Source organism: Anastrepha ludens, chromosome 3 (assembly GCF_028408465.1).
Source record: "Anastrepha ludens isolate Willacy chromosome 3, idAnaLude1.1, whole genome shotgun sequence".
In the NCBI taxonomy this organism is placed as follows: domain Eukaryota; kingdom Metazoa; phylum Arthropoda; class Insecta; order Diptera; family Tephritidae; genus Anastrepha; species Anastrepha ludens.
In genome coordinates, this window is record NC_071499.1 from 2,266,192 (window position 1) to 2,290,052 (window position 23,861).

The window sequence follows — 23,861 nt, forward strand, 5'->3', positions numbered from 1 at the left end:
TGTCAACAGTGACGTGGGTGCCGATACGCGAGTGCGTCGACTGTTTGTTTGATGACAAGAGGTACTTCGTTTGCCCTCGTTCACCACCAGACCCACTCGCTTGGCTTCTTTGTCCCTATGTTATCTAACAAACCTCTGAGTTTCTTATTCTGGCAAGCATTTTCAAATCGTCTGCTTATACTACTAAGCCCTGTAGGTGATCCCGTTAATATACATGCATATCATAGTAATTAATAGGAAATATTTCCATGCACAACGATTTTAGTTTAGTCCTAAACAGGCCCAACCCATCGGTTACTAAATTTGCCCAACGGAAAGTTTGCTCTCAAAAAATATGTAAATGATGATAATAACCATTTACTATTGCAGTCCACTTAATGATCTCATAACAGCGTACTTATGTCCATGGGATTGTGTTCGCAGGGTCAGTCGGTGTAAAATTGTATAATGGACACATTATCTCTGCAGTTGAAAATTGACGCATATCTGTCTGGTGTTTCGAATCGCGTAAATGCATTCATTTCCAGTACACAATACGCGTTGATATATCTTTTATCTTTTTTATTGTATTTCTTGACTTTTTATTTTTTATTAATGAACTTTTAATATCACCCCGGTTGGCATTTATGAAGTTGGCTTGGGAAAAGGGAATCAAAGTGAAACAATTTATTGACACCAAATCGAATATGTAAGAAAGTACCAATCCGCAGGCCATTTTTTGGCATTTGAACGTAAAAGAAATGATTAATAGTTCAACAAAAAATGAGGCAAAAATTTAAAATTGACTTGAATCAAAACGAAAATAACAAACGAATGCGTGCGCGTATGCGTTCGAAAGTAAGCGTGAGGATAGAGCGTACGCGTACTGCGTAAAAGTGTTGGAGAAAAATTCACAGAGAAAAAATGCACAATTTAAATTGAAATCCAGCAATACATAAACGCTGAGTGAACTGAATTCTGGGAGAGCGGCAAAGGCGGGCTGCAAAAGTGGGTGAGTTGCTGCAGGTAAAGATAATATTTGATTAATGATAAAATCTGGAACAAAGCAAAAGGGTATGCGTAGAAAGATTGAAAATATTGAAGAGCAGAATGATGGGACAGTGATCGACACAGAAGTGTATGTGCATGCATACATATGAACAAGAACAAATATAGGTGGATAGATGGTTGAGTTGAGTTGAGTAGTGCGGAAAGATGAGGGAAATCTTATTGGTACTCAGGCATACTTCAGCAGTGGTTTTTGAACCTAATAAGAGATAATAATCCTATAGTAGGCTTACCATGGATCAACCTATATCCATTATTGGCTGGGTTTCGGCACATATTGTCTTAAAAGATCTTCCTGCCATAAGCGCTCAGGCATCATCAGCGTAAATTTTGATGTTGTAGTACTCGCTTATTTCCGTGCGAAAGAAGTCCACTAAGAAATACCTAAGGAGTGGCGAGAAAATGATTTTGATGATAATTTGATCAGAGAGCACACTCTCACAATCCACATCTAACACATTCTAACATCTGAGCACATGAAGTGGAAGGTAGAAATAATACAGAGGGACCTACAGTTTTAAGCCGACTTCGAACGGCAAATGGTTTTATGAAGAGCTTTTTCATGGTAGAAATACAATCGGAGGTTTTTCATTGCCTGTCGAGGGGCGACCGCTAAAAAACTTTTTCTATCATTTTGCTGTTCTATGCACGGATATTCGATTCTACTCACACCCGAATGGTAGTCACCTAGCAACCCATTCGGCTATGGCGGCCGCCTAGATTGACTTAAAGTTGCCAAAAAAGGAGATAAAGAGAAACTTTCAGTGTCTCTTCAGTCACCATCCAGAACATTATGTTCAAATTCGGTGTATTGGGTCAACCCACTACCCAAGCCGGTATTCTTTTTCTGCTGGACTTTTCGAGAAAACCAAGTTTATGGGAAAGTTTATTACAATAGCTCTATATTTTTCAGGGTTTCAGTCGAAGTTATGGTGGCCAATGTATTCACGTGGGGGGTGGGTCTGCTACTTCAAGGCAAAGTGTTTGACTGGCGTTAACCTGGCAATGCCCAACACTACCCTTGCAATTACAAATAAGGCAGCTCACTGCCTCCGAGATTAGCTCAGGCACTTCCCGGAAACTGGTATCCCAGGAGATGCTAATGTCAGAAGACGCCTGGTTACTGTAGTATTCTGAGATTTTAGGAAACAAAGTCCCGGGCTAATACTGCAGCGCTCCCGTCATCAAACCCCACCATTAAGTTAGTGGTGCAGGCTCATTTGAGAAACCCTGACTAGTTCCCGTTCTGGCTCAGAATTCTATTTTCCATGAACAAAATGTTTGAACGCGCGGACCACTGGAATGCGGTTACAAGATGCATTGAAGATGTTTTAGGGGAAAATAGATAGACCTCGGCATACTACAAAGCGAAGCCTTACTGGCAGAGACATAGGAAGACGAGCCTATAGCATGCAGCTGGCTACAAAAAAGGGTGGACCTAGACGTGGGTGAATAGAACTGGTTCATTTTATGGGAAAGTAGTCTCGGGAAGTGAGTCTCCCCAGAAGATGAGGAGGACAGTGTATGAAGGCATTTTGAACTCACCAAACAAAGAAACAAAAAAAAAAAAAAAAAATACAAAAATATTTACTATAGATTTCGAGACCAGCAAACCTTTTTAAGAGATACTTTCGTATATACATCCATGTTTGCTCTTCATGAAGATTGAGCTATACATCCCTTTCCAATTAATTCATGGGACTAAATAAGTCGAGGAAACCCGACACTGATAGTGCCTCCGTCCTGCTAAAATTAACTGAAGGCAACCTTTCAAACTCTTCGCCGTGAGGGAAGCTCATACCTCGAAGACCACATGCATGCCCAGGCAAACTTACGGCTCCTAAATAAGTTTACTATTCAATGGCACTGGACCTAATTTTTTGATAAATTTCAAAGGAAGTTACTTGGCTGTATTCAGGAGTTTCAGTGCAAATAGGAGATTCCCAACCTCGAGCAGTAGCGAATGAAAGCGAAAGTGAGTTTTTGTATAAAGCACAGCCCGCGAATACACAATTCCCTTTAAATCCATCATCGCCCTCAATGACTAATAAAAAATCTGATATGGGTGTGGGTGTGCGTACGTAAGCTTGTGTTTACTTTTGGACAAAACATCATAAAGTTCAGTAGACACGCTGCACCACACACACACACAAACATATTCACTGCTGAAAGTGGCCTCTTTCGTCGCGGCTAGGCATTCCTCGTGGCTGCGAGTAACTTTGCGGTGAATGGACGGCGTTTATTTAGCACGAAACTGCAAAGTAGTTTAATTAAATATAGCGAAGCTGCAACTGAAGAGCTGAGCAGACAACTTGACGGGAAAAGTTCTGCCACAACTTAAATTTTGCAACGAACAAAGTACGCAATGAACGGTGACGCACAGAGCGGAGAGCATCAGACGTGGTGGAGTAAGTGTACATCTGTTTCTTTTATTATGTTGGCAGTAACTGCCCAACGCATAATTACTACTTGCACTTACATAAGGATGTATGTATAGGGTTATTCAATAGGTGCGCTTCAACTTTTTTCCGATAGGGAGGGCGAACGACGCAATATTTTTTATTTTTCGCTTGTCATTTGTAAACTTCATTAGTATACATTTCATCATGGAACGCTACACACTTGAGCAACGATTGCAAATTGTGCAAATTTTTTATGAAAATAATCGTTCTGTTGCTGCTACTTTAAGAGCATTACGGCCATTTTACGGTCCATTTAACATGCCGTCCCGTTTTGGGGTTATGTGAAGTCATTGGTCTACAGTAACAAGCCGGCGACGATTTGTGAGCTCAGAGCCAATATTGAACGCGAAATTGCTGGAATTTCGGCCGATTTATGCCAAAGAGTGGTCGAAAATTGGGTTCAACGATTGGACTTCGTAAAACGTGCACGCGGTGGTCATGCAAAAGAAATCGAATTTCATACTTAAATGTATATGTTCAAACTCGATAATAAAAAAAAAATTAGTTAAAAAAGTCAAACCGTTTGTGTTTTATTCAAAAAAGTTCAAAAGTTGAAGCGCTCTTACTGAAAAACCCTTTACAAGCATGTAAACGTGTAAATATTTATGTCTCCCCAATCAGTATTTTTTCACTAATCTTCATTTGGTGCTTTCTTAATTCCTCTATGGAAATGTTGGAAGCCACTTGAAATGATCAGAGAGTGGAAGTTGTACTGGTACATATACGAAAGCAAGTGTTCCTCTTTTTTGAAATTGAGTTCAGAATCTGCTATCGATAGCAACTACTTCTATAAACGTTCGGACGTTTGACGTGGGCTCCGTAGTATTTGGGCAGATGTGTCAGTGACGCTTAGAGGGAAGACCCCGACGGCAAGCAATTCCGTTTCTCCTCTATCATTCGTTCGAATGCCTCTAGGTATGTGTTTTGGGTGGTTATGTGGTAAAAAATACATCAATATATTATTTTCGAATCGCAGAAATATGAATGTGCAATGCATGTTAGAAAATGATGGTATCATTTCAATGATTTTAGTTGCATGTATTTACTTATTTATCATACATTTTGTCATCTAGTAAACTACAAAACTGCACACAAGACTGATCTGTGTGAATTTTCAGATAAAATTATTTTCATTTAAAAAGTTAAGAAATAACCATTATGTATTACAGTTTATGTGAGTAAAATACGTCTAAAACATCCAAGATCTTAAATCGGCTTCAATTTAGATCTCCCACACATATCTAAATAGTGTGCACACTGTGCTCAGCAGCTCTTCTTCTCTACATCCCTTGTTATGACCTCCCAAATCTACACGTTAATATGAGTTCTCTTTGCCTGCATATGCACATACATATGTACGTACATAAGTACACATGTACAAATGATCCATTCAACTAAGTAAATACATAGCATAGGCCATTGTAATGGGACGAAGAACCTCACTCCCACCCTCGCTTGTGGATGGCTTCGTAACAGTCACATTGAGCATTGCCTTCATTCTCTTCCCAGCATCGGTCGGTCACGAATAGCAATAATGCCTTTGTCACCAGATCTGCAATGTCATTGGTGCATTGGTGCTCGCCCCCATATTAAAATGTCGCCTGAAATCAAAGCTAAAGCCAAGATTCGCTTGCGGCAGAGGGAGAAGTAGCGAGTGGCAGCCATTAGAAAATGCCTTCGAGTGAAAGAGACATTCAAACCAAGGAGACACAACAAATGACAAAATTTAAACGAGAAGAAAAAATCACCACCAACAACAATAACCCTATGTATTTACGAAGTTAAAGCAAAGAGCAATAACAACAACTCAACGACAACGACAACGGCTATGGCAAAGGCAAAGCCAAAGCAAAATGTAACGAAGCCATACAGTACTAAGCTAACCAGCGCCAACATTCAGGGTAAAATACAAAAAACGAGCTGAACCAAACAAAACCAAGCAGTAAGCGACAATAGCAGCCACAATGACGCTTACATTAGCGTCGACCGAGACGGCGACGCTGGTGTCGTTCGGTAAACTGTCGTACGTTTACAGAGAGCGAAATTCACAACAACACGACAGCGACGCTGACGGCTACTTTGCAGCGAGAAGTGAATGGGAATTGACGTTTCATTCGTACGAATGTGAAAACGGAAAAGTCAACTCGCTTCACCTCTGTCACACGCAAAGGCGCAAATGGTGGACACTCAGTGCTCAACACACACCAACCAACAGAAAGACAAAAACAAAGAAATTATGAGCAATGAAGAGGGCAGCCGCTCTCCAATCAACGATAGATAGCCCGAGTTAAACGAATGGGTGTGCTGAGAACAACACGAAGGAAATGAGCATAACTATTGTTGTTTTGATCCCATTTCGGGTGGGGGTCTGGGAGTCGTCTGCAGCAATAGCAAAAAGCAACAACACCAAAGCACAATGCGACGGTCACCAGCGTCGCATGTCAACCGAATATGGTCCAGCGCGGAAACATGCGACACTGTGCGAATGAATAGGACTAATAGTAGCTCTGAATGAAGAAGTGTATGTGAGAGAGGTGCAGAACGATAGAGGCATAGCGGTTGCGTATGTGGGCATTAGTGGTGTGGGCGCAGTTGTTGTTGGTAGTCGGTGGGACTGGTTGGTAAATACCCATATATTTGGACGAACGGATAAGCGGGTGCGTTGCTTGAAATTTGTGTCGTCCTACATAGTTATATATAAACGACAGAATAATACTAAAGCACATGCAACCACACATATAGATACAAAATAAATAAATAGAAGAGATAAACCAAAAATGGCATGCGTTGAGCTGTGTATGGGTTGATTTCAATGGACATATAATCTTAATGTACATACATATATGATTGTACATAGCTTAGCATGCTTATTATTGTAAACATATGTTCATATGTATGTATATATGCATTTCATACAAACATTTGTATCATTGCATTGGAGAATGAAGAGACTGCAAATCTTATCTGAAGAGAATTATTCAGACACTGCCAGTATTGCTATGGGAAACAAAATATTAGTGCCGTAGTAAGTAGCAAGCGCAGTGTTATTTTGTTTTGGGCTAGCGGATTAGCGATACTTATTATATTATTTTGCCTAAATTTTGCATAAATACGTATGCTATTAGAGATAATAATTTGTATGTGGCTACATATGTATATGCACATTCATGTGAAGAGTTAAATCCGCAAGAGATAATCACATACTCATTAAAACGAAAACTACATTACCGACAATGCTTATGCTTGTTCACATTTGTTTGCACATATATGTACGTACGAATGTGTGTGCATATATGCGCTTTTCCATTTGCTCTTTTGGTAGAGCCCCTCACTATATATGGCTAGAGGAGTGAGTGAATGCGTCATGATGTGAGTGGTGGTTAAAGTGAAACAGTTGACAGCACTGCTTACTTTTTGTGCTCTTCAATGCTCTTCTCCTATGCCAGCTACGTTCTTGCCTTCCACCACGTGCTGTTACTGCTAAGGTGAGCACCCAAGCCTTTGACCAGTTTCACAGGCGGACTGTAAGAAAAGGTAACATGTAGCCAAGCAACAACATGAAAGTCAAAGTGGCCGCCTGAGTGTCACTGAGCACGCAACCACTCGCAAACACGCACTCAAGCAAACGCTCTTCTACACATACTCAGCCATGGCTGTACGCTGAAATCAGACAACAACAAACACACAGATACAAGCAATTGTCTCTTTTGTCATTCTAAAATATATGTAAGCTTCTCATAGCAGAATGTGCTGATCGATCGCACAACGCTGTCGCTGCTTACTGCGCTGGGCCATTTCGAATGACTGCCGTGCGACAGGCCTACTGAGAGACAGTTGGGCTGAACTTGTCGTGTTGTGGGTATGTTTCGCTGCCACTCATCGAGTGGCGCAGTTGTCCTTATCGTCGGTGTCTCACACAGCATTGTTGTCGAACTAATTTGGCTGAGAGCGCCGCAGTAAAGTGTCCCCAAGCAGCGTCGTCGCAGTAGAGCACAACAAGACGACAGCGCTGGCAAAAGCCAACCAAGAACATTGTACTCGTACCAGCTGCGGGCGAGCGTATTGGTATTATTGGGTCTGTAGTTGCCTGTGACAGCGGGTCGTGCGTGTGTTTTTTGTGGTAGTGTAAGAGTAAGAGTAAGTGTTAGTGTTAGTATTAGTGTCAATGTGACCGGTGGTGGTGGTGAGCTGGTATGAGGCGCTACGAACAAGAAGTTGTCGTTGTAGAAGCGACGATAGCAGAAGTTGAATTCTCACAGCGACAAAAAGTGCCACAGCCAGTGAGGCAGTCTCAGTCAGTGTCACCCACGACTTTGTAGGAAGTGGACACACATGACATATGTGCAGGAGTGAAGTAGAAAAAGTACGACGGGTACAATTTGGATAAGAACTAGAATTTGTGTGTTGGTTTGCGAAAGAAAGGCAACAAATCGGAGGAATAAATTGTGTTATATGTCCAACTAATAAAAGTACTGACAGTGGAGCGAAAAAATATGAATATGTATGCATATGTACATATATATCAGTAACAATAAAAAAAGTTAATAAATATGTAATCGCGTAAAAATGAAAGACTGAAATGTTTTGTGAAGTCAAGAAAGAACATAGCCTAAACTTGTAAATTTGTAATTTTGACCAAAAACTGAAGTTCATCTTTAAAAAAACAAAATTGAAAATTAGCTAAAAGAAACATAATTTTGAGAACGTGCAAAGAATATTCCGCTAAAAGTGCTTGTTCCAAGGAATTTTAGAAACGACTCTCTTTGTTTTACGAAAAGGTAAGCCAAGTTTGATATCCAAACACATTTTGTGCATGTCTTCTAATATCATATATGTATGTACATATGCACTATATTAAGAGTGGCAGATGCAAATGCATTTGATAGTGCTTGATTGTACCGTCGGCATAAATAGTTTTGTTACTAAAATACACAAAAATAAAAAATGTTATTATATTGTTACTATCATAAAATATTTCCCATCAAAAATGTGAGTGCTTTGAATCTATAATTTTCACCTGGAATATTTCGCTGCTCCAGGAAAGTTACCATCCGCTTGAGAAGTCACTAGTGGCGGCAGTAGAAATCGACAGAAAAATCAATAGAAAAAGTACAAAAGAAAGCACTTCCCTTTGAAAGTGCAAGCAATTTTTGTTTTTTAAGAAATAAACTCTCTTCTTAATGCAACAGTTTTGCGCAGATCCTTCAGAGAAAGAATGCAAAGTTTATTGGGAAAATAGGAGCTTAAACCAATTTCACGACAATGCTTACTGAACCATTACAATATTTAATACTTTGTAATAAATGAAATAAATCATTTATTGCCCCCAGAAATCACTGTTTTCATGTTGAAAATGCATCTGATTCTAACTGCCCATGCAACGTCACTATCCCATTTGAAGCGACCTTAAATGTTAATTAAAAATATTTAACAAATTAATAATTGGACATAGGACTGATTAAGCCACTTAATGCCAGTGAAAGTAAAAGAAACCAATTTAGTGGATGGAGAGTTGTGAGAAGAGCAAATCAGAGTCGATAGCTTGCACGGTCAAGCAGCTGTATGGCAGTACAACGCCAGCGCCGGGTGCTCCGGGTTAAGCGCGTTCAAACAGGCCACTTAAATACCATAATTAACAACTTGACAAGCCAAAGCACTAAAAGACCTTGTTTTTAATAACTTCAAGCAACTATGAAAAATAAGCCAAATAAAGACACTCACAAAAATTAAATAAAATAAAACTATAACAGACTAAGCATGGTTAACGGTGTAGCGGGACGGCGCGCAGAGGCGCACAAAATAGACGTAAATCCATTTCCAAACTAAAAAGCGCAGTTTTGATTTTTTTCATTCTATTTTTTCTTTATTGTTTGTACATGAGCAGAGCGACGTGCCGACATTTTATCATCTTGTTTTCAGCGTTTCTTATTATTAATTTAGTTTAACTGTGAGAAAAACCGACATTAAATGCCTTTATTAAAAGCAACAAAGAGCGAGGCCAACACTGGCAAAAAAAAATGGAAGCAATAATAATAAGAAAATCTGTATAACAACGGCAATAAATCTGAAATATGCTGGAAATAAAGCAAGCACTATGAAAATACTCAAGAATGCCACATTGGAAATGTGGGGGCCAAGTGGCCAAGTGGCCAAGTGGCCAAGCGTCCAATGAAACTTACGTACTGCGAAATGATAGACGACATCTTGCAGCCGCGAATGAGCTGACATCGCCGATGGTGCTCATATTTTTTAATTGAAAACGCAATCGAGGCGAACAAATACGTATACAAATCAGCCAATCGGATGGGCCCAGAAATGTAGGGTCATGGCAACTCAATTGACAGCGCTTGGCGCAATTAAACCAATCACTGCCAATATGCCAATTACGTGTACATAGATGTATGTATGTAACGTGCATTTTCAAATGCAGAAGTATGTGTATATGTATGAGTGTGTATGCATTTGCATACATCATTTCAACAACTTTGTATGACATGAACTGCCAGAGACTTCATTTGAAGTCAGGAAGTCGATTAAGGGACCCAAAATATGGCAACATTGACCAGCGATCAGCGTATATGTAAGTATGTACACACGTACATGTACGTTTCTTACGTTTATGTGCAGTTATAAATGATCTATCTGCATGATGTCAGTAAAATGTAATTATAAATTGGACGGGAAACCAGCAACGAGCAACTGCAGCACAACTTGGGACAACTGTTGCAACCAGATACCGCTCGGAGCTAAGGTTGCCACTTCTACTGCCGCATCTCGCACCCCCTCGACTTGGTGACGCTGTTGACCGCTTTAGCTTTTAGTGCTTGTCGTATCCCGCTAGTATCGCATTTGTGGCCGTCATTAAAAATGTTTTGTGATTTTTGTCCACTAAAGTGCTCGCCGCTCTCCTTTCAGCGCCTGCACTACCGTGGTAATTCGGTTTTACAACTACTGGTCTTCAAATTTTATGACATCAAAAGGCGGCCAACTCTGCTGCCAAGTCCGCCCAGATCTATTCGCCGCTTTGCGAAGAGCACAAAAACTAACAGAAAAATAAAAAAGAACTAAAAAATCGTCCTCTTTGTTGAGATTTCACGACTTGTGCATGCACGAAGATTAGCTAAAGGCAGGGAGGATGGAGCGGCTTACAACTACAACCATAGCAATCAAAAATCGAAGCGCCAAGTTCGCCGCTTCTCTACGTCTTCGGTGCTATTGTTGATTTTATTGTCGTTATTGCGTTGTACTAGTCAAATAAACATGTGTACATATGTACGAATGTGTGTATGTATGCATGTATTTGCTGTCCACAGCTCTTTGTTTCTCCTCTAGCAGCGATCGTTGTGATCATTTTAAGCTACTTTTTGTCTTCTAATTTTTTGCGTTTTTTAATTTATCTTTCTAATGGGCTCGTAAAATCTGTAAACACTCGACAGGCCGCTTGTTTCTGCTGCTTGTAAATTGACAAAGTTGGCAGGAGGCGGGCTAGAAGCCCCGTCACCCTAGAGTGTCCGATGACGTTACTGCTGGAGTTGGAACTGCTCCGCTAGGAAATTCCAGAGTCTTGCGTTGCGATGGATTGAGACTGTGGTGGGCAAGGGCCCCCAACTTTATTTTTACAAGCGCGAAAGCACAAGAAATATCCAGATATCTGTAAACTTCGTCTATCAATCGAGTTTTCGTAGCATTTGGTTTATTCCCGTTTTTATTTAAGTATCTATGTATAGGCGCATGTATATTTAGGAGACCAAAAACACAGCCTCAATAGTTTTAATAAATTCTTACCAATTGGCGGCAGACTTGAAAGGGTTCTGCCGTCACCTGGTTTTAACGTCTTGCGTATCTTACCTTCAAATTTATGTGCATGTAAATATATATATACATAGGTAAACGCACACACACACATAGGCATGCCATGCATTATGGCTTTATAATTACCAATGCACTCGTACCAATGTGTGATCCGATCGGTGGTGCTTTTAATGGCTTGTTGTATTTTGTTAATGTCTTTTTATACGCTTTTTCACGTCAAATATTTGACCGCTAAAGATTTTGTCAAAGAATCTTAAAAATGCTCAGTGGAGCGCGAGAAAACAGCGATTGAGTGCTAAGAAAGCTCATTAGGATTTTATAACAGTCGCAACCTGGCTACCTAGAAAATAGAATAAACATTAAGCCAGGCACACACACAGCCAGCAGCACAATAAAAGAGCTAAGCGGCTAAAAAGAGGCTAAGACGAGATAAAAAAGAAAACATGAATTCATACATACAAGTTAACACTAACAGAAAATCCAATCTAAATGTTAATGATCATCGCATACAATCGCCGCCGATAATAAATCAACATCAAACCAACATCAACAGTCAAAACTCAGCAAGTCCCAGCCAAAGTCGTAGCTGAAGTCACAAAGCGAAAAAGAAAAACAAGCAGAAACTCCGCCAGCAGCCGGACCGTCATTGAGCTCCCTGTGATAAAAGTGTCATCTTCGTTTGGCTGGTTACTATCGCCGGCGATTGTTGTTGACGCTTGACGAGCGCGCTTGTTGTTGGATCGGACTATGGTTTTTAGGCTGAGCTACTGCTGCCACTTACCTCGGCATTTACAGCTTTGTCGTATACTTTTTCACCGTATGTATGTACCTTTGTTGTATTTGTAAAAAAAAAAACAAAAAAAAAACTAAAAAAACGCTTAACATAAAAGGAGCGTGTTTTGGAATTTTTTGTCGCTTCTCGTGTTGCTGTTGTTGTACACATTAACAAACTACTGTCGTTTTTACGTCAAGTTGGGCCATTGTTGCTCCAGACAAGTGACAGATGCTGCTGCAAGCTTCAATTTATGAGTGCGAGTTATTATGAACATACATACGTACATATGTACATATGTTAGCATGTAAGTAAATGTGTCAACTTGACATTTCGGCCAGCAACGCGCGCCGCTTACATGCGCAACGCGTGTAAATGCGTGCGGCAGGCAGGCCGGGTTGAATACAATAAAAACAAATTTGAATATTTTGGTGACAGCATCACGGTCCAGCGGTTCAGCAGAGGTCACTTGCTTCATTCGAATAAGTTCGTTTCCTATTCCCTTTTTTCTTGCTTGGCCGTTGCCTTTGGTGATTTTATTGCTCTTTTCATTTTTATTGAATGCTGCTGATTGCCGTAAATGAATTTCGTTCCTTGCTTGATTTGTTGCACCCGTGTAAGTCGTAATTGTTTACGATCGATTAAAAACCTCCATTTCTCACACGACTTCTCCGATCGTACATGCCGTGGCATCTCGCGTCCCTCCATGTGTCCGTTTCTTGCTGATGGCGATCTCGGCAAATAACTCAAATTGCGGCAAATTATGGCAGCCACTGCTGCCTGTTGTCGTAAAATATATTTTATGCGCCTGCTGACAGGAAAGAGTTCCTTCAAATACAGATGACTTCAATGCGCGACCTCATTCTGTGTCATAGGAGACTCACATTGATTGTAAAACGGTTCCTGATGAGTTACCTATGACCAGGCTGACCTTTGCAAAATCAATGCAGTCCACAAAGCTGAATACTTTCATATTGATCGGCGATGTTCTAAACCTACTGCGCTCTAAGTGGAAAAAGCTACTAGCAATTCTGGAATTCCGTTTTTCGATTTGTTTATTTTTTAGCTGGCAAGTAGAAATAACTACTTTTTTTTACTTTTGAGGAGCTCAAGTGCTCGCATTTCTTGCTAACATCAACACTATTGTGAACAGTTTTGAAGATCCAAAAATGATGGCTGTCAAGGCAGAAGTGTATTTTTGTCACTTCATTCTCGGTTGTTGACTCACCATTCGCGACCTTTCCTTTGCCCACAAAATTACAAAAGGCGTGCCTGACATTTCGCTCTTTCATTTTCGTTTCTTCTGTCATCCAGTTTTTGAGTTTGGCGTGCGAGATCACTTGAATTTATGATTTGAGTTATGTCTTTGCCCCATCGCTTAGGGTTGTATATACCCACATGCACACATACGTTCTTATATGCAATTTTACTGTCCGACTGACGTTTTGTTGATTTTAATACAAAAGCTTAAAAGCTATGTATGCAACTACATACATACATATACATACATGTGTAGGTTTGTGTGGTAGTTTTATGATTTTCGAGAAATGCGTCCTTCAAGGTAATCCTCACACGTTCGCCTCGCTTACTGCAAATTGCTGTTGGGGACATTTATGGCGTAATTTTTGTGGCCTTGATTGCCAGTTGTCCCGAGGTTACGGTTGTCCTTTCAGCGGTTCCAATCTGGCACAAGATGATGTTCATAGAAATGCGCGTCGATCAAAGTCTGATGCATATTTTTTTGTGTTTTCTGCCGCTCATAAATAATCATTTGGCCACTTAAAACATTAAAATACAAAAATGGAAGAAAAGAAGAAATTTTGTCGCTCATAATGCGATTGTTGCCATCTGTGATCTTGCAAATCAATGCACTCAAGTGCGTCTTCGCTTATCCATTTTGACATCAAGGAAATGATGTAATCTTCTTTTCAAGACACTCCACTTCACTCCAATCCAATCTATGTATATATGATACTTGTATATATATATATACATATATGTATGTACATGGATGTGGCCCGCCTCGCTCTACTCCGCACCACTTCCATTCGTTTCGTCCAATTTCGTATGCATTGAATTTAGTGCGAAGCATTTTTTAGCTGAGTAGGCGATGTCATCTTTCTAATTATGCGCAGATGATAGCAAACAAATGCACCCATTCATGTTTTATGCATGTTGTTGTTGGTATGAAGCGCTATTTTAACCGCAAACTGCCACTTCAGGCTGTCAATCAAGATTATGCTAGTGGCGGATGAAGCAGAATTGAAATGAGAAGATTCACTATTTTCAGTAAGCGGAAATTTGTTTTGGTTTTTTGATTTTTTTGCTTTGCTTTTTACCAGTTCATAGACAAAACGTGCTTTTTTATAAAAGTATTCAGACGTAATATTAACACAATAAAATTAATTGAGCCATTCTAATTAATTACTTTTTTTTTGCTCGTTTCAGCATAAAATTTGCAAAATTCCCGAAAGCGGACAAAAGCAAAACGAATATAAACAATGGAACATCTTATGTCTGCCTTTATGCCGCCCGCCTACCTGCTGGGCCACCCATCCACAGCGGCGCCTGGCCCCATGCCCGTGTCAAATGCTGCATCGCCCGCCACCTCGCCCATCGCCGGCGCTCTGGCAAAGCCCAAACGTTGGGGCTCCCCTCCCGTTAATCTCGCCGCCCAGTTCATCAACCCCGTGACAGGTAAAAAGCGCGTGCAATGTTCCATTTGCCTAAAGACCTTCTGCGACAAGGGAGCGCTAAAGATACATTTTTCCGCTGTGCATTTGCGTGAGATGCACAAGTGCACCGTTGAGGGTTGCAACATGGTGTTCAGCTCACGGCGTTCACGCAACCGCCACAGTGCCAACCCCAACCCAAAGCTGCACTCACCGCACATACGCCGCAAGATTTCACCACACGATGGGCGCACGGCTCAACAGTTTCCCGTGTTTTCGTTATCACCTGCCGGCCTATTGCCTTCAGCTGCTTTTCCGGGTCTTATGACACCTGCGTCCGCTGCTGCTGCGGGCTACGGTGCACACCCAGCAGCTATGTTTGGTGAATATACATCGCCTGCAAACGCTCCCAACTTGCAGCAGCATATGTTAGGTAGTCAGGAGCAGATGGGATTAAGTAGTGGCTTCAGGCATAGCTCAACAGGTACAGGCTCCACCTCCGCGTCCGATGCGGAGGGTGAGGATGAAAGCTATTTACTGGACGTACACACTACCGTCTCCAACACAAGTCACGGTGATAGTAATAGTTATGTGGACGACTACTGCCGGGAGATCGATGCAACCGATGATGATGACGAAGCGGCACTTGATGGCGAAGTCGAAGATGAAGATGAGGAGCTGATATCTGTATCCATCGACGAAGAAGCGGAGCTTAATTTTGAACAAATGGAGGACTCCAATGAGCCCTTGGATTTCAGTCTACATAAGCGACGCAACCTAGCAGCAGAGGAGCGTTTATCCAGTCCAATTGCGACAGCAAAATCCACTTGCGGTGCCGCATGTGGTAGCCCCCGGCGTACAATTGTCTCAAAGTCGAACGGGTTTTCTGTGGATTACTTATTAGGAAAACGTAAGCGGAACAGCAACGAAGTGGCCGAAGAGCGGCTCTCACCGGTGGTTGTGAAAATGGAGCCAGACGGTGAAGCCGTTTCGGACTTCACACAAGGCATTGATTTAACATCTCAGCTGGCACGCCAACAAATGCCAAACACAGATCCCTCGACGCAACGTACCACCGAGGCACAGCAACTGCGCCTGTTGCAATCTCAGATGTTTGCAGCAGCTGCAGCCGCCGCCGCAGCACAGTCTTCCGAAGCGCCAACCTCTTTGCCAGCGGCGGACTTAGCTGGTGACATGTCTTCACTGATGGGCCCCGCACCAGCACCCCCCATGTGGAACCTGCTCTCAGAGGTGTATCGATCGATGCTCATGAGCGGCGGCTTCCAGCAGCAGACACAGACACAGCCCCAATACAACGAAATGTCAACCAGCGCGATTTCGGTGTAGAGTTCAGTCAGATCAGTCATTACCGTTGTGGCCGTCCTTCCTTGTAGTCATCGTAAACACCGTTACCTTGTTATGTACTATTGTATATATGTATTTTTAGTTGTAGTCTGTTCGTGCTGTTGCTGTTAGAGTCAATCGTTAGTCCCTTTGTGGGCCGTATTAATATATTTTCAGCTTTTAACCACTAATTTTTTTTATTGTAAATATTTATTTGTATTATTATTATTATTTTATATTAGTCGTATTTTTGTAAATGTATCTTATTTTACCTGCGAAAGTATTCATATTTTTTAAACGTAATTTTATTCATCTGATTGGATGCACTTCGAGATGCAATAAAATTTCGATAGGGATTTTCATTCGGCAACTTTGGTGTAATAAATTTATTTTAATTATGTAATTTTATGTTTAATATTATAAACATTTTTCATAATCAAAATATTCTAAAGCATACGTTGGTCTTAAATACTCAAGCTAACTGTAATTGATGTACAACGAGTTATCGAGGATATCCGATTTTTAATGAAAATATTTTGTAACATATCATACCGTTTATTAAGTTTAAGCTGAAGCCAATAAGTAAATTTAGCAAAATGAATAAAAAATTAGTGAATAAAGAGAAAATTTATATGAGCATTAAAAATAAAAACCGATCTCTTATTAAATACAGAGAAACTGAAATTAATTTAGTTTTTTTTTTGTCCAGTGGTTAAAATATGGACAGTCTCTTAAGAGCAAGTTCCGAAATATTGTAGAGCAAATGCAGAAAGTGATAGACGATTTTTGATGTTGAACCAATTTTCTAAATCTTCGGTTATTAAGACTGCGGCACCAGTGTGAACTAAGTTATAGTTTTTGTTTGTTTTCAACACAATTTGATAGCCTGAGGTAAAATATCAAATTATCTATATTTGGTCGTACCACACGGGCGAAGTGAAGAGTATCGAGCCTGATAAAGACACATAAGACATTTTGTATAACTGTTTTTCCATTTCATACCAACTCATCCAAGACTAATACATTTTGGATAACTGTGCTCTAATACAATAATACCGTTTTTATAGTGCGATTGATGACTTACTCGTTCCCTTAAAATGTAGGAAACAAATGATTGCCACTTGGGACTAAAGCTGGTAATTATAGTGGGTGGGGGAGAGCAATTTGAACTTCAATTCATTGATAGCTATGACAACAACAAACATATGGGCGGATTTTTCGATTTTTGGCGAGTACTAACATAGCTACGGTGCACCCACCTAACACTGCATAACTAACTAACTCTTGCAAAAAATTGATGTAGAATATTGGGTGCGTATTCATTAGGAATTCCAATAGTCTCAGCTGTCTCACTCACTTTTAATTAAGGCGAACAACAATATTTAGGTTAGGTTGAAGCGGTTGTCTACTGTGGACACACTCAGGCTCATAGCCCATTGTGATGCCGCGTAGGGAACTTATCCTTATCTCTCCTAAAACAAGGGTGTATTTTTTAAAAATCTTAGAAAATCCCTGCTTGCCACTGAACAGAGATCTTCGAATTCATTAAAGAATTGTCTACCTAGTAAAATGATAAATTTACGTCTGTCTGGAGCAGGACAATGGCGCAAAAGGTACGAGATTGTCTCTTCCTCATCTAGAGAACTTTTGCACAAGTCATGTGTTGGCACATCCATCCTCTCGGGATGCATTCCGATTAGGACGAGCAATTGTTGTTACTGACTACTTACTGCAAAAATATCATTAAAACAGACGGAATATTTATTACGTAAGTGCCTGGTAGTGACCGAAAAGTTAATGCCTTCTTAAAGAACAGAGCAGTCAATTTCACCATTGATATTATTAAACAAAAAAGCAGCCATAAAATTGATCTTTTACTTTCTAGTTGTTTAAAATTAATTAGAAGTTGGCGGGACTTAATTGATGGGCAGGATCAGAGAAATTCAGGGGAGAGAGAGCATTTGCACGTATTTTGCTTTTGCAATATGATCATTCGTTATTTCGTAGTTTTTGATTCATTCGTAGTTTATTGAATTTTCCTCTTGAAAGTTTTCATTACTTTTGCCGTACTTTGGTGGTTTGAGCTATGTGACCTTCCTGAAGAATGCCTATTATGTCCTGTGAAAATATTCTGAAGCAATGTTAAGTGCCATAGTGCCACTCCACAAATTGGAGGAGAAGCTTGCCCACACACTTAATAAATGATTTATATATACATACATATAAAGGGTGATTTTTTAAGAGCCATAGGAAAGTTTTTCAAAAGAAAAAAGGTAGAATTCAGAAAGATGCATGAAACTTTTATTTTTCATGCAAAAGTTGACCGCGACTGCGCTTCAAATGGTCCATCCGCTTAGTCCAATTTTGGCATACTTTTTCCAATGTTTCGGTCGGTATCTCACATATAAATGCTTTAATGTTGACTTCCAATGCGTTAGTTGAAGGAGGCTTGTTTGTCTTTGACAAGTATTGCACGTATTTGTTATTCTGTAGTTCTACTTGAAATCGTGATTCGTGTGCTTGAAACATAATTTTTTAGTAACAGAACTTATCGCAGGACTAATTACATATATACCTCTTATACATAAACAGCTAAGGGATGTTATCTCCAGTAGATTTTAAAATGTATCTGCGTTTTAAAAAGTTTTTTCAGAAAAAAAAGTATGTTTAACCCTTGGGTACTTTTGGCGTCTGAGACACGTCAAGTAATTGTTTGCCCTTTACTGCATGAATTAATACAGCGTTGAAAAAAAAATGTTTCACGGTGAAAATAGCTTTATTTAATAATCAATAAGACATATTAAAAGAAAACTAGTGAAAAAGTTTTATATTTTGGTTATTTTTACGGAACTATGTAAAGTATAGAAAGCAGTTGAAAAGCGCAAAAATTATTATCCGTCGAGGAAGATGAGTATATCGACTCCATGAACATTTTTTTTTGTTGTCTAAAGGTACTTACGTTTTACTCTGCTATCATTGTACAAAATTAATCAATCGCACTGCAATTTTTCTTTTTCACCCAGTTGCACAAAAGTGACGTTATTTTGAAATGTCACAAAATCATATAAAATTTGGTTGCGTTTTATTATTGCTAAATATGTATTTGATGGATTTAAATAGTTTGAACTATTTTGTAACCCTAAATTTGAAAGTAAAGTTAAAATAAAAGCTGCAATACCATATATGGGTAGAGGGTTAATTTATTTTTGTTTTGCAATTCCAATTACCAGAAGTCATCTAAATACTACATAGACCACTAATATTTTGAAAACTAATTAATGTTTATCTAAAATGTACTGCTTTTACATACTACTCCAAGCAACCAAAAAATATTTTTTCAAATAAATCAGTACCCAAGGATGATAGAAACAAGATTGCGCCCAATAGAGAGTGCGTGACGTCACGTTTGCCGAGTTGTGCAGTGTTGCCAACCATTTGCTCTTCGCAATAAATTTAGTGCTTTTGAATACCCAAAATGCAAAAATTCTTTAGTTTCGTGTTTTTTTTTTTTTTTAATTCAAAGCTACCGAAACTGTAAGTTAAAAAAAAACAGTATTATTAAACAAAAGACGGTTAAAAAAGGCCACTCTGAGAAGATTTTAGTGCTAATGAAAATTTGTTATCCTTATAAAATTTGATATTTTGAAAGCGAACATTTAATTTTTTGCTCCTTTTCCGTTTGTGCAAGAATATTAAATCTCCTTCTCTCAACTCTTGTTAAGATTAAAAACCCTTTTACGCATTTTGAAAAGCATTTGGATTTTCTGAATGCGAATTAAAACCATAGAGGTGTAATCGTTTCTTCCGGTTCTAAATCCTTAGTGGGACATAGGGCATCAAGAGGTGTATTCATAGTAAAAATAAGCAAAAAAATGCCAGAAAATACTAAAGAAACCATAATGACATTTTTACAAAAAGAGTACCTAATCTTGTTACATAACCTCAAATATAGCAAAAAAGTCGTTCCCTTAAGAAAAGAATTAAAAAAAACGCACATTTTAAAAACAATTTGTCACGCATACAAAGTTCTTTAAGTAATTCAATAAAAATTAGGTGTTTTATTTTCTTTAAATGGGCATTTTGGTGCGTTTTTATATCCAAAGCTAGGCAACACTGCAGTAGCGAGAGAGAGACTTAACTGCTGAAAGCAGAAGAACACCAACAATTGCAGTTGCAGTGCGCGGGCAATGCGACCAGATATTAAAAAAAGTAATGCTAAATAAAACTGAGTGGATTATTGAACTCATTTTTAAAAAATTTATATTTTACAAAATTATAAACATTACTTTTAATTAGAACAGGCTAGAAAAATGTCATGGAGAAACAACTACAACTCCGAGACTAAATAACAAAAAAAAAAAAATGCTAAATCAAGTTACGAAAATGGTAATCTGGCCATACTGGTGCTAAAACGACGTAACTCATTGTCAAATTCGCTGAGCGCAAAGTAACGGTACCACGATAGGCGCCATCTCATTATTATTTTCATCATGATCAGTAGCCAAGGGGTTATGGCAATACAACGTCTGATAGATTCTGTAGTATATTTATAAAACTTAGAGTGAAACCGTGGCCAAGCATCTGTCAAAACACGAAATACAAGAACTAAATTAAATTTTGCGACGACTTTATTATTGGTCTAAGCTTCGCAAAAATATCAAATGTTATTTTCTGCGGTTTTCTGTTCGTTAAAAATACCAATTTTGGGAAAGGAAAAATGATAACTCAGTCCCATATCCTGATTTTATGGTACAAGTTGTATTACCAAAGAACAGTACAGCGAAAGAATTAATAATATAATTTTGCTTTAATAACCTCATTTATTCGTTTTGTTCGAAGCAATGCAATAATCCACTAAACACAATCGCAGCAATAATTTATGATTTTTTTCTGACCGAACAGGGGTTATAAATAGGTGATGAATTGCATTGGTTCGTTTTGAAAAATTGCCTTTAGGCACTTATTTACTCGTAACTCATCCACACCGGCTACGGATTTCGTTTTCAAATTCTCCAGCAAACGATTACAGGCGATTTTATTACAACTTAATATTTCCGTGATGTGTCAGGCATCAAAGCCAAACGATTTCACTCAAAAATCATTGGCACAAACAAAGCGTAGGAAAAGCAATCCAACACTCTGTCGTAAATAATACAAACATTTCATAGATTTCACAACCAAACACTCATAAATAATTAATTTATTATTTCTAATAATATTTGGCCAAATGTGTATATGTAAACAAACTGTAAACTGCGGCCCTCCACTTTCGGGCGGAACAGCTTCAATTCCATCAAAGCAACGAAACTCGCATTGAAATAGATCGAAGGCGACTAATAAAAGTAGTGCAGAAACAACAGCACAAATAAATGAAAGCTGAAATCGTTTCCATCACATTTCGATGTCAAGCGAAATTATGAAATGAGTTCCACATGGCCAGAAAAGTATACGGCCCTAACGCCTCCAAATCGCTCGCGTCCCTGCGACAACCAAGCAATTGGCCAATCCCTGAGTAAATGCGCCACATGCGCGCATATTTTCGTGAACACTGCACGTATTACACGTGAACATGTGCATACACATATCTACTCATCAAAATACTCAATTTCATACTTGTGTTTAATTTGCTTTTTTTGTTTTTGTTCTTGTTTTTGTTGTTATCACGAACAAATGTTTGATTTTAATAATTACACTGCCATCGACATTTCCTTAGCAGCAGCCACTGCGCTCACTCTATTGTTATTGAATTTTTTCGAAACTTTTGCTAAAATTAGAATTTCGAGCGCTAAGTGTCTTTGGTGGTGGACCACTGCTGTGATGCGATGTGATTATAGTGAGATCACATCGATCTGTTTCGGTGATGTCTAATGGGCTGCCATGTGATGCATTCCAGGCGGATTTGTGGCCAAAGAGTTTAGAATTCAATTGTAAACAAACCAAAAGGAATTACCTTAGAATTATGTATGTCTGTAATATGGTATACAAGTTTTGGCATAAACAGTTGAATATAGGTCGAAAAGTGAGAACCCAAAATAGCTGGCTGAAATGATACCTACAGCATTTCGCGGTTTCTTTGGCAAATAAACTCTCTTACAAATCTTTTTTCATATCACCAACACACCAACACACAAATGCGCAAAAATGAAAGATTATATGTTTGTGCGTGCATATTCACATTACATCTGTTGAAAGAGTATAAGGAATTTCTCATTTAAACGAACCGCGCTTGAGATATTGCCAAAATTATTATTTTCTTCCAGGTTGGTTACATGCCACATTCGAGCTCAATCTGTCAAATATTGCGTTTATTATATTTTACGTACTTCGTTTTGTAGCAAAAGAGTTGAGCAAAGAGTCTGTCTTAAATTTTTGAAATGTCAGCAGTGGCAAAATGCGAATATTGAAAGCAGGAGCAGGGGGGCGGTACAAATAGTTTAAAAAGAGCCCTGCTGTGTTTTATTATTCGCCTCGTTCCGATCGTCCACCCTTCACTGTTGCTGATGGAAAGGTCGTAAAAGGAATTAAAATTAATAATCGAAGGTTATATTTTTAACAACAGGGAAATATCAGCCGATAAAAGTCAGTTTGGTACAATTTTTGTAATAAATAATGCGTCAATTGAAGTTTCCAAAAAGGCAATCGTGGTGGGTTTATATACTTGGAGCAGTGAGATGCTGATGAGTTGCCTTTTGTTGGCACCTTTCATCACTTAGGCGACTGGTACTGATGTGGAAACCAAAAAGCCATTCAGTTATATAAAGCATTGATCAGTGATACCTCCGGCATGTCAACCATAAACCTAAGCCAGAAAAGAAGCCTAATCGCAAGGGTGATTTCTCGGCGAAAGTCCAGTGGGCAAGTTTGGGGTACAGAACGTGAATTTTGGAAATAAGTTTCATCGAGTTATGAATGCTGTTCAACTCGCGAAATTATTTTCTGGAGGATATCGAATAGACATTCCAAATCGCACTGGCTTGACAGATATTAGGATTATCAAAATGCATAGTACAAAATGTTTTTCCATCGATGGAGTAAAATAGCGAATTTCTTAAATACGGGTAGCTAGGCAGCAATTAAATCAATGAATGCTCTGTGCTAGCCAGGAAAGGCAACTGCTTAGTGATAGAAGTACCATTAAGATACCTATGGCCACGAATAAACTATAAATCAAAAACAACATTTTCCATGAGCCCAATGGAGAGATGAAGACACATGCGTAACAGCTAGGCCACTGTGGCCGCAAATAAAGATAAGAAAAAAGAATTGCTTAGCCCTTCAAGAGAGGATATCTCGAAGGTCGTGGCTTGTATAACCGGTAATTGGCTATTTTGGACTATTCAGACTAGGAGTTTTCTCTCATGAATATTATAGAAGTTGGGAAAGGGAGAAACAGTCGAGCACTTCCTTTGCAATTGTCCAGCCTTAGCTAAAATCAGAGCAGGTTTTCTAAGTAAATATTTTTCAATTCTCTTACGAAACTCTTCGGCGTGGGGATGGAACTAATCCTGTGTTTCATAAGAGATTTCCGTCTCGCACAGTGGTATCACAACAGACCTGTAAAGCCTAAGTGAGTTGGTCGTACAGACCGACTTCCACATTAACCCAACCTAGCCTAAATACGGGTGCACAAATTCACGGAAGGATTTCTATGAAAAAATATGATCCCAACAGAATTCGAATTCGATCTTGCGAAATTGAAAGCAGAACCCCGTTTGAATTCAAAGAATAAGAATCAATTGCATTGACTACCAA

General features: G+C 39.2%; 1 protein-coding gene across 1 annotated transcript; it reads left to right on the forward strand.

The window, feature by feature from the left end:
* The first annotated feature begins 7,374 nt into the window (after window positions 1–7,374).
* LOC128856820 (protein disconnected) lies at window positions 7,375–16,760 on the forward strand. Its single transcript, XM_054092179.1, has 2 exons — window positions 7,375–8,287; window positions 14,542–16,760. The coding sequence occupies exon 2, from the start codon at window positions 14,595–14,597 to the stop codon at window positions 16,110–16,112; it is 1,518 nt and encodes a 505-aa protein (XP_053948154.1). The 5' UTR covers window positions 7,375–8,287; window positions 14,542–14,594; the 3' UTR covers window positions 16,113–16,760.
* Window positions 16,761–23,861: the final 7,101 nt, after the last annotated feature.